The sequence below is a fragment of the Centruroides vittatus genome, unplaced genomic scaffold, assembly GCF_030686945.1.
Source record: "Centruroides vittatus isolate TY-2023 unplaced genomic scaffold, ASM3068694v2 contig_452, whole genome shotgun sequence".
Taxonomy (NCBI): Eukaryota; Metazoa; Arthropoda; class Arachnida; order Scorpiones; family Buthidae; genus Centruroides; species Centruroides vittatus.
In genome coordinates, this window is record NW_027122248.1 from 2479762 (window position 1) to 2491908 (window position 12147).

The 12147-nt window shown below is 29.7% G+C and overlaps 1 protein-coding gene across 1 annotated transcript in view; it reads right to left on the minus strand.

The window, feature by feature from the left end:
* Window positions 1–12147, minus strand: part of noi (splicing factor 3a subunit 3 noi) — a 29385-nt gene that overhangs the window by 1325 nt on the left and 15913 nt on the right. The window contains exons 8-12 of the mRNA XM_067272694.1: window positions 9326–9398; window positions 7184–7249; window positions 3543–3611; window positions 3399–3466; window positions 3142–3322 (exon numbers count right to left, since the gene is read on the minus strand). Coding sequence (XP_067128795.1) covers window positions 3142–3322; window positions 3399–3466; window positions 3543–3611; window positions 7184–7249; window positions 9326–9398 — 457 coding nt within the window. The remainder of the gene's footprint in view (window positions 1–3141; window positions 3323–3398; window positions 3467–3542; window positions 3612–7183; window positions 7250–9325; window positions 9399–12147) is intronic.

The window sequence follows — 12147 nt, forward strand, 5'->3', positions numbered from 1 at the left end:
TTCGTGCGATTGTTTTTAATGCGTTTTTTTATGCGGTCCCTATCCACCACTTTTATGCGGCATAAAAACAGGTTTGACTGTATATTTATCATAATTCTATAGACTAATGTTTGAATTTTATTCAATATGTTAAACACTTTAAATCAATTCACTTTTCAATTTGTTAATACAGACTTAATTGGAGACTGGGGTTGGTCGGATAACTGAAAAGTCGGATAACCGAAAAGTATGAAAAAATACATTAGTATAGTGTATTAGGCCTGGTTTAAATACTAGCCTCCCTTTCATGGTTGAGCCAGTGCTGCCAGCTAAAACATGCAAAAATTTAACAAAAATAATATTAAAGTAGCCAAGACGTAACCAAATATTGTAGTGCCACATCACTAGCGGACATTTGAATTTGCCGACTAGAACGTGGTCGGTTAACCGATAAGTCAGTTAATCGGGGATCGGATAATCGATGCTCTACTGTATTTACAGTTTCAAAGTAATAGAAGGAATAAAATATATGGCAAATATTTAATGAGGATATAATAAACTATCCAATCTTTTCACTAATTGTGGTAGCTTATGATTTAGAGCAGGGGTGTCCAATCCACGGCCCACGACAAGTTCCAATGCGGCCCAATAAATGTGTAAACAAAACCGACAAATGTTTTATTTTTTTTATTATTTATTTATTTCAACAGCATAAACTCAAAAAAGAAGTTTCACAAAGCTGTAAACCTTTATTGATATTTTATTTTTGAGTGAAAGAAAACATTTTCAAATACTTGGAGATGTGTGAATGAGAAAGGATTACTAAATGAAGCTGGACTTGTGACTCAAAGGATTATAGACCCAAAATTTGGAGAAAAGAGGGAAAGGAGAGAAAGGACAAAAGATAAAAAGTAGTGAGAAAGGTTAAATAGATCTTATGTTATGCAAATATTGACCCTTAATTTTCCAACCTTTCTTGCTTCTTTATCTTTTGTCCTTGTTCTCCTTTCCCCGCATTTGGGTCTATAATCCTATGAGTCACAATTCCAGGGGCCGTATTCTGGTCACTCATCTCTCGTCTCTTCTTTCAATGACATGACAAGAGAATGAAATCAAGACTAGAGACAAAATTCGTCTCTCAAAAAGAGTGGTGATTCTGGTCACTTTGAACAATCTTGTCTTCATTGATGACGTCACAATACTACTAGGTTAATTATACATGTTCAGGTTATCTGTGCGCGCAATACAGTATAGAATTTTAACCAATGAAATTGTAAAATTTTCGAAAATGCAGAGTACGTAATTAGAGATCACATGGCAAGGAAAGCACATGTTCAAATAGAGCATGTAATTTAGACAAATGTATCTTCTTTGTTTTATAACGTTTTTACAGATTGTAATGTCAATTTGTCTCTTAACAAATAAAAATTTTGATAACCTAATTTAAAAAAGCGTGTGTACTTAGATATTTTTCGAAATATTACCATTTAATTTCTCCTTAACTAGCTATGTAAGATTAACATCATATTCAATAGTTCAGTAATTGATGTAGGATAATTTAAAAAAAATGTAATCAGTGGCATTTCCGAGTAGGTACTGGAAAAAAAATCTGAAGCATTTTCTCTGTTGAAATATTCTTTCCCAAGATAGAGAACGTTCTCTAATATGATTGTACAGTGCGAGAAGCATCCAGTCATCCATATTGGATATAACGTAATCGAGGTGAAAGACAAAAGACCGGTTGACAGACAGACAACTATCCGCTTGTCTCTGAGAGACGAGAGAATCGTCGAGAGAAAAGGTTGTCCAGAATCACATTTGGAGAGACACGATAATCTCTCGAGACATAAACAAATGATTAGCCAATTAGCAACAGGCTTGTGAGAGACGAAAGAGGAGAGACGATGACTCCAGGTTTATTTAGTATTCCTTCCAGCATTGCAAGATTTGGCTACATTGTGCCAAATGTGGCTACTTTTTTTTTTTAGTTTGACATAAAACATATCATTTGGTGCTTTGGCTACTTTTTGGCCTACATATTATAAATATATTAGTTGAATAAAAATGCACTTTAAAATGGGTGTTTAGTCACTTTTTATTAATTAGAGACCCAAATAAAATAAATATCTGTGTTTTTCAAATAAATTTTCGTTTGTCTCTTTTATAATAAATGAATTTATCTATTTCTAAGTAAAAATTGGAAGTGTCTGTACAAGTAATTTTTTAAATATCGTTTATCATGATAAAGTTTTAATATTTATTATTATAATCTAGACCTGTTATTATAATCATTAATTAAATATACTTGTTTATTGGGCCACAAGTATATATTAGGCCTGTATATACTTGTGGTCCAAAACTCCTTGACTTCTTTCAATGCGGCCCAGAGAAACAAAAAGGTTGGACACCCGATTTAGAGTATTGAGTTACAGAAAAAACCATTCATTTATATTAACAATATGACATAATTTATTACTTTTATGCTGTATAAAATTTTAATTCTAATCATACATAATATTCTACCATTTCTGACTAAAACAAAACATTAGAGTAAATATAATATGTAAATAACCGTAAAAACCTTGTAAATTATGTGATAAATACTAAATATTCTATTTTATGTATAATACTTTAAGAAAAAGAGTTTGATACTTGAAACTCGTTAAACAAGGTTAGAATAGATTTTAATCTTTTGTAATAAATTATATTTTATCTCGGCTTCAACATGAATATAAATTTAATTTTAAAAATTCTTTATATAAAAATATGATGTATAAATTACAAATCAAAAGCAATTAATTAATTTAACAAAATCTGATATATTTTAAAAATATAAGATGTTGGTTATAATTTGCATAACTTTTTGAAACATTATAAAGTAATCATGAAAGCAAGAAAGTACACAATGTTTAGTTCATCCATAAAAATATTGAATGTATGAAGATAATACTTTCTCGACTTGAATAAAAGCATTTATTTAAGTCGAGATTAATTTATAAGTATACATAAATTATACTCATGACAATTATCTAAAATTTTTTAAATCAGTTTAACAAGATTTTCTAAGAATTCTGATATTTTAAAATATTAATCTGTTGATTTATGAGTCTAAAAGTGGTCATTAGAAATTTAATAAATTATATAATTTGTGAAGTAACTTACTGATAGAATTTCCACTAGGCGATAACATTGGGCTTCCAAGAAAGCAATTTCCTTCTGTTTTTCTGTATCTTTACTTCTTCCAGCCTTACCGGGTTTAGATTTTGCGAATAAATTTGGATCCATCTCACTAAGTTTTTTACCTTTCGTAAAAAAGAGCCTCTGAGCTCTTTCTTCCAGCGTTCTGAAAATATTTTTAAAAATATTATTAAATTAAATTTAATTAAAACTTCTTTAATATCAAACAGATAAGCAATTACCCTCCACATTTTAAACCAAGAGCCATTAAAGCAGATTTGAGTCGATCTAGACCAAGAGATGCTAATTCCTAAATGTCGGAGGTAAAACGTTAGATTAAATTTAATTTTAAAAAATGAACAATAAAAAATATTATCAGTAAATACCTCTCTGGACGAGAAGGCAGAAAGATCAAGATGAGCTCCTGCATGTGTCAATGCACTACCTGCTTCTTTCTAAAATAACAAAATTTGCATATTACAATTACAATTTCATTGAACATATATAATTTATTTTTAATAAGCAAGTGCTATACTAAAATAATTATTGTAATATACTAATGATTCCAGTTTATAAACTTTTCTCCATCATATTCTAAAAAAAAATCAAGTTTCAATGCACAAATGAAATCCCAACCAACAGGAAACTTAACACACATTGCCAAATTTTCGTAAATAGTAATTATTTAATATTTGAATTTGGTGTTTCAATATTTATAAGAGTCAGCAAGCTGTACCTTTTATTGATTTATTGTCTGCTCAGTTGAATTAATTTTATTTAGTACAAAGTTTTTTATCTTCTGTATGCAACAAAGAAGAATACAATATAGAAAAATTCATATAATTACAAAACCATTAACCACTGACCAAACTTTTGAAAATGATTCTCTGTGATGTATTCAACTTGAATCAATTATAACCAAAAGAAATAAATTATCAGGCTGCAATTTTAAAAAATTGTAGATCTATAAATTCCTACTCACTGTCTGACTGTCCTTCCTTAATCTTGAGAGTGGAGATAGAGAGATAGAAACCGAGACCAGATATGGAAAGCTTATGGGTAGAAGGCCCCAATTAACTGATATTTGAACTTTTGGTTTTTCTGGCAGTCATGTGATTTCAGTTCAAAATTTTTGATGTAATTTACCATTTAACTTCCTAAAAATTTATTAGTAACAAAGTTTTGGAAAAAAGTGAAATATCCTCAGTGAATTTGATAAAAGGAATTTTCTTATTACAGCAAAATCACTAGAACATATCATTTCTAAATTATATGTACTGTATATAATAATTGCCTATATTTTACTGAATGTTTTCATTCACTTTTAGCAGTGTTTAACCTTTCAGCAGTGGGAGAGTCATGTATGGTTCTATCCCTTAGTAGTAGAGAATATACCTGGAAAATTTTTAAAGTATTTTTTCATGCAATTTTTCTCATTTCCATTTCAGAAAAAGTATTTGTAAACAGTTATGTCTAGTAAAGAAAAGTCTTTTTTTATGTGAATTTTTTTTTCGTGGTAGTTTTTGGCGATACCCCAAAAGAATTTAGCGGATATATACATCCCTCACCACTGCCACACGATCGCCCTCAATGTATATATACGTCCCTCACTGCTGAGTGGTTAATAAATAATTCTTATTTCTGATTTTGTACTGCTTTTCACTATACTTCAATATTAATTATTGTAATTTTATTTCATGTTTAAACAAAGTTTTGCAGTAACCTTCTAATTTTTACAATTTGTGATTCACAGCTATACAATAATGTTTTAATTTAAAATTTATATATAGTGTTTATACTTATTTTTATATTGTATAATAGAAACTTTACTAGATCTTTCTCATTAATTTCACATATTATTAAGTTAAATTACATTAAAACCCCTACTTTGCAAAAAGCAAATAGTTTGAGCAAAAATGGTCTTTATGAGGTGGTTTCACTGTAGTTTAAAGAGAATCTTTTAAATGGGTGCCTAAATGTCGTTACTTTTTGCAAAATAAAATAAAAGAAAATCATGCAAAAATATCAATTTAAAGTGCTTTCACTCTTTTTCTTAGTAGAACTTTCTCAAATTTAAACAGAATATAATGTATTCAAATAAAAATACAAATATTGGCTGGCATAGCAATATACACCAAACTGTTTCAATTATTAAAATAATTGTAACTAGATTATTCAATATAATTCATTTTAATTTACTTCAAACTATTATAATAATTAAAAGACTAAGATTTATATACTGTAGTTCTGTATTTAGTAATGTCTGGAAAAATGTACTGTACGTGGAATGTTAATTGGCTTGATAGGCTTTGACAATGATTGTTTCCAGCTGATATAATCATTGGCTCTTGTCCACTTTTCAATTTTCTCATTGTGAGGTCGGGGGGTCCGAAAGAGTCGTAACCCCTCTCGAATGACACCAATATGTGAGAACGGGGAGGTAGGAGGAGAAAGTCGTATCTCTCGTTTCCGTTCTCTTGTCAAGGATGGCTGTTCGTTTCTGATCGTTACGCGTTACGCGAGTGGATAGGAGGTGAGACGGATGGGGTCGACGATAAGGCGAAGCGATATTCGAGGCAAAGAGGAGACCATTTAACAATAAAAACAAGATTTATTAAGATAGATATTTGTAGTTGTGTCCATTGTTATAACTAATTTCCCTAATGCGCGTAGGGGTCGAGAGAGAGCTTACATTTGCGGTTCATACCTCAATTTAGTCCCTTAGAGAGTTAACACTTGATTTCCTCGATGGGGAGATTAGTATCCAATTAGCACAGTTTTATATATGTTCGCGACTGAGCGCGGAGACGTCGGAGAAGGTCCAAGTCGGTGACGACAAGCGACGGCGTTATGTCCGGCAGGTGATAGGAGACTCCTGAGGGGTGGAAGGAGTGGCTTTTATAGTTTTTGCCTGGGAAATTAGATCATGTGATTGTAAGCGGATGACGATTTGTGTCAGAGGTGTTCCCGGGACTAAAAACATGCGACGAGTTCTAACGGTAACTATAAACTAATGTTGCAAGATTATTCAGGTTACAAGCTAAAGACAAAGGATTGTTGATGGTTATTTGGCCGGGACGCCTAGTTTCTTGTCCAGGGCCGTTTTTCGACAGGATGTTTATACTAGGGGAAAATTCCTAAGACGAATTATTATAAAAAAAGTGGATCTGTTAAAAGTCAGATCTCACATTATGCTACTCTGATTCTTAGTTCCAAAATAGTACAAATTCTGAATATCCCATCTGTATTCTTGTAATCTTGTAACATTCTTGAGAATGTAAAAGACTAGAGTAAAGAATGGTATTGAACTTGTTGGTTAGAGGAACTTTATACTTGTATATTACTGCTAAATCTGGCATTATCCAATCATCTCTAACAGTGATTAAAATTCTTCATGAATAAAGTTACAGAGCGATAACTGGATGTGCTCTTAGGTTTCTCCCCAACTTTGTAATTTTATATATCAATAATCCTCGGAGACGTATTATTTCAATATATTTTCTGTAGCGTAGTTGTTGAAAAAACTTTACGTTTCGTTTTTGCATTAAGATTTTAAAATAAACTTTTGGTGTATTTAAACTGGAATTTTTTAGTTTATTTGACATTGTTCTCGCATAATTTTTTGTTTATCCCATTGAAGAGCATTACTTGTAATAAAGAAACATTATTACTAGAAAATACCATGTAATACATATAATAAAGTTAATGGGGCACAGTTATAAGTCGTCATAAGTCAGACTATTAATATATGGATGGTGACTAGGGAAAATTTTTGGGAATCAAGATATTTAATGAAATTTTGCACCCTGCTATACTATCTATATATTACATAATATAAAATGCTGATAACAAAAGATGAAGCATGCATTCATGTTTTAACACTTTAAAATAAGATATATTTTTGTTTAAAATACATTTTCCAAGCTATTTAAAAATGTTATTGTTTTTCTTTAGTTAAAATTAGTTGTTTTATTTAAAATACATAAAAACTAAAATCTAATAAAATAAAAAAAGAAAACAAACTCACAGGCCATCCTGGAAAAGTTCCAGCTTCCCACTGTTTTTCAAAATCTGTTGATACATTTTCCATTTCCTGATATTTAAAAGAAAGTTAAAAAATATATATATATATGAGAAATTTTTAAAACATATATATGAGAATTTTTAAAACATTATAATTTTATTACTTTAATTATTCTGATTGAATGTTTACTTTATGAATTACATTCTAAATATACTCTAAAGATAATTAAATTTCATAGAATTTATCTTACTGATAGAATAATATCACATTCTACTTAAAATAATTCACAAGGAAAATAAATAAATTTATAAATGATCAAAAATAATTTTCAAAGAGTAACATATTATTGATCTTAATATAGAAGAATTTACTTATTGTAATCACCTTGCCTATATTGATAATAATCAAATAACAACACTTAATGGGGCAAGTACCTAAGAAACAATTAGTAGGAATTTGGTTTTATTCATTGACATTAAGCAAACATGCTAAAATAATTAAAAAACCGTAAAACTTGAAAATTTTATTAATTATCATCATTATTATTAATAATTCATCCAGTTTTGTTTTTATACTATTTCATATAATATTGTCTTTAACAACAGTAAGCATATAATTGAAATAAAAAGCTAACAATTTAAATTACTACACTGAAAGAAATAACAATTGTGGTATCAATCAAATGTTGGGATTGAAAATGTGAAAAGACAATTAACCTGAAGATAATGGAAATTATGTATAAAACTCTAATTACAATAAGCAAAAATTTATAACTGTATTTTAACTTAACTTTTGTTACAGGACATGCTATATGATAAGTGAATTCTGTTTTATAGTGAAAGATTTATTGAACCACAAAATTTTCACTTTTTCTACATCAAATATATTTCATACATTATAATTGAAAATTATATTCCAAAAAGCTATGAATATATAGTTGCATGTTTTACTTAGAACAATTTTTAAATATCTTATTTTGTTTTTTCATTTTTATCAATTCAGTTACTGATATAAAATACACACTTCTAGACTTCTAGCACATAGGGGATGAAGACCTGGGACTACTCAGAGGTATTGCCTGGGTGTGAAATGAAGAGAAAAGTAATATTTAGAGAAGAGGCGAAGATGAAGTATAAAGAAAAATAGGAAAGGGGATGAAGGAGGAAGGCTCGTGGGCGTCTGCATCGTGTTATTTACCAAAACCAACAAAATGTAAAGAAATATTGAGTACTGAGGGGTAACTGGAATACAAAATTTGTATACAGAGCCCACTACCACTTGTGGGTACGGAAAATTAGGTAATATACAGTATTTACATTACAGACACGTGCCAACCCGTAGAACAAAAGAAACCAAATACCCGCACCGATTTGTGGGTACGAAGAACTGGGTAGGAAGTTAATACAGAGTTGGCAATTGCCGACAACTAAGGTAGAAGTTTACTTATGCCCACTACACCTTGTGGGACCAGAGTAACCACTATTTACAGTTTTACAATGTAGATATGCTCAGCTCCACAATTGATCATAACAGTTGTTGTTGTCGTCTCACCGTAAAGTCATTATCCAGTGCCTTTGATATAAAATACACAGGGTGTAGACAAACATCATATAAGGCTTTATCTTGCCTGTCACATATTAGCTAATTAAAAGTGCAGGAGTATATATAAGTAATTGGTAGTTGGTTATTTGAGGGCACAATGGCCATTGAATAGCCCACTACTGATTACCTATACTCTTGAGCACTTTATTTAGTTAATATGTAGCAGAGCAAGATATATTTTTAAAATTTTAATTTTGAAATCTTACAAGAATTAAATATTTTAGGTCTTATGAGACATAGTTGGACAACTAATTTAAGCACCACATATCTATTTTTATTTTTCTTTTCATTATTTTAAATAACAGTATTTTCATTTTGTCTTACTATTAAATTTTAAATTATTAAGGTTTGAAATAAGGTTGGGATGAGGTTTGAAACCACTGTCTTAGAGAGTAAGGTACAAAGTCTGTTATATTCTATAGTAAGACATTCTAAAAAATTTATTTTTTGTAATTTTTGAATAGACTTACAAAGGAATTTATTTACTAACTTATAAATGATAGAGCAAAGATGATTTATCAATTTTAAAAATTAATACAATACCTCATTTAAATCAAGCAGTGGCTTTACTCTAGAACAATAATCTTGAAGATAGTCCAAAAGAACTTCTAAATATCTAATAAAATAATAAACTTTTAATTAAAGTCAATTACATATTCTAAATTTCATTAATATCTAATAAACTTAAACAATAATAGATTTTAAAAATTTTATCCTGTGAATATTAAGTACATATCCAATCTCAAATTTTTATTTTTGTCCATTTTAGATAAAATTATATTAGCTACTTTGGCAAAATGGCCAAAGGAGATTAAAGCATCAGCCTACCACTCTGAAAGATCTGAGATCTCATCTAGATAAACCCCAAAAATTTTTAATGATCAGTTTGTCCCAGATATGTTAGGGCCCATCTTTCATTATCCAGCCACCCCATTGTGGCCTAGTCAAATTCATGTTGGGCCTGGAAACTAGAAAAAGGTCCCTCTTTGTCACCATAAGGTAGAAAGAGTTAAGAAAACTTAATGTATTAGCTTAATACTATTTAAATTTTTAATGCAGCCTAGTAAATTCAACAGAAAGAACTGAAATTTATATATTCATTATTATTTTATTAGTAGAATGTATCCTAATCAGTTAATATCAGTGTCAGAGCATAGCTAAGAAAAGGTTTTTATTTTATGTACAATAATGCAGTAACATTACTTTCTCTTAAAACATAACCCAGACTAAAATAATCCATGCTTAGATTTAACATTCTTTGAGGAAGTCACAAAGTATCCATCTATATATCAATTTTCTGATTTTCTATAATTTTTTTAGTTAATTATTTCCACATTCAGGAGAATTACCTCATTAACCTTCTTATTTGAACCTCTTTAAAGATCTACCATATTTTTGCAAATTGTTCAGCATATCAGTTCATCTGGGGAGACCACAAAATCAGATATTTTCACATGTAAAAACCAGCACGCCAGTTTAAGGTTATACATCCCTCCATAGAGGATGTATAAAAAAAACAAACAAGTTTCTAATCTAAAACTGTAAAACTGTCAGTATTACATCAAAAACTATGATATATTTAATTTTTGCATATTTTCTTATTTCTAACAATGTAAAATACCTATGGAATGCCAAAAGTCTTTTCTTTTGTGTTTATTTTATTGTAAATCTATCAAAAAATGCAAAAATAAACATTAATATTAAACTTCAGTAACTTGCCAAATTACTTCAAATCACACTAATTAACATTCACTTTGTGTGAAATTTGAGAGAAAGGTGTTATTTCTAAGATTAGGATAGATTGTCAGCACAGCCCACACTGACTGACTAACAACAACAACAACTACTACTATTGTCAATAAGCCATTAATTGTTTTATTGTCCTGTAAACTAAAACACTCTTCCTGATTTTAAGTCAGTCAAATTACAATGTTATTTTATTTTACTCAGAAGAATGCTTTCTTTAACATTTATTTAACAACTAGTTTTGTTAGATCTGATTAATTTTGTTTTAGTTGCAGTTTAACTGGCATGCTGGTAACCTCCAGTTATATGCGGCGTGCCAATCAATCTGCGAAAATACAGTATAAGTTTTCAGCTGTCAAAAATCCTATCTGTTATCCTAAACAAAACTAAGCTATAATTCTTTTTCAACATCTGTTTCCATAGCTGTTAAAGTGAAAACAGTAATTCCTCTGTTTTCACCTTAACAGGGGAATTACCAAGTAAAAAAATGTAAGGTTGATCATTAAAAACTATTTATATTTTGTATGTCCATTCCCTATGGTGTGTAGGATCCATATCACAATATCAACATTTTAAGAAACTATCATCTCATTTGGTGTTTTATAATTTTATATACACTTCAAATCAAGATAAATATCTAAATGTTTTAACACATTAACTACCATCTATAATATGATATTTTGCATTTTATCAGGCTAACTGTAATATGATATTTTCCGTCTTTTCAAGCCACAATGAGAAAATTTGATATTTAATATTTTATTATGAAATAAATAGAAGGGTCATTATATAACAGTCGGTAGAGTGAAGATTAAAAAAATATATCAACGATGACTGGCCGTCATATGGCCTGATACCGGAGACTATAAGACCACGAAATATTTAATATTAATCACTTTATACGTAACAAGAGAGAATAATTAAACTAGTTTTCGATATTTTTTCCTTGTTTTAACTATTCACTATTAAAAAAAACACTATCAGATGAAGTGGTTCGACTGCCGACCGTCGAACCCCTTCATGAGCCTCATGGAGGGGTTCTACGGTCAGCAGTCAGAAACCAACTTTATAGATGTCTGTGAGAGGCCACCACTAGGATGTAAAGCAACATCTTACAAAGCCAGGATAATTTAACCTTGAGTGAAACTGCACTGGTTATAGCGATGTCGGGTGACAGCTGGCAGTCGGATGGCCCTGTGAGGCCCTAACTAGTACGACAGCCAACATGCTGGATGGCAGTTAACGTGTTAAGCTCAATCTCATTTGTATATTTTTCTTATTTTATTCTATTTTTAATTTTGGATTGAATAATTATTATTTTTGTTAACACATATTTGTTTTACAGCTTATTATTAAAACAATATGTGGATAGAACTTTACTTTAAAATTAATACTATTTATTTTTTAGAACTGTTTTTTCAAATTTTTAAAAGCGATCTAAATTTTTCAATTTTAGGACTTTCTCAAAATCTAAAAAGAAACCCGCAAACATGAGAAACAGTCAGTACAATTAGCAAAAAAAGCACTTTTACTGATCTACATTGTTTTTGAAAATCACTGGAATTAACTTAATATAAATAATCTTTAATGCATTTTTAGTACAAAATTGATATTTATTT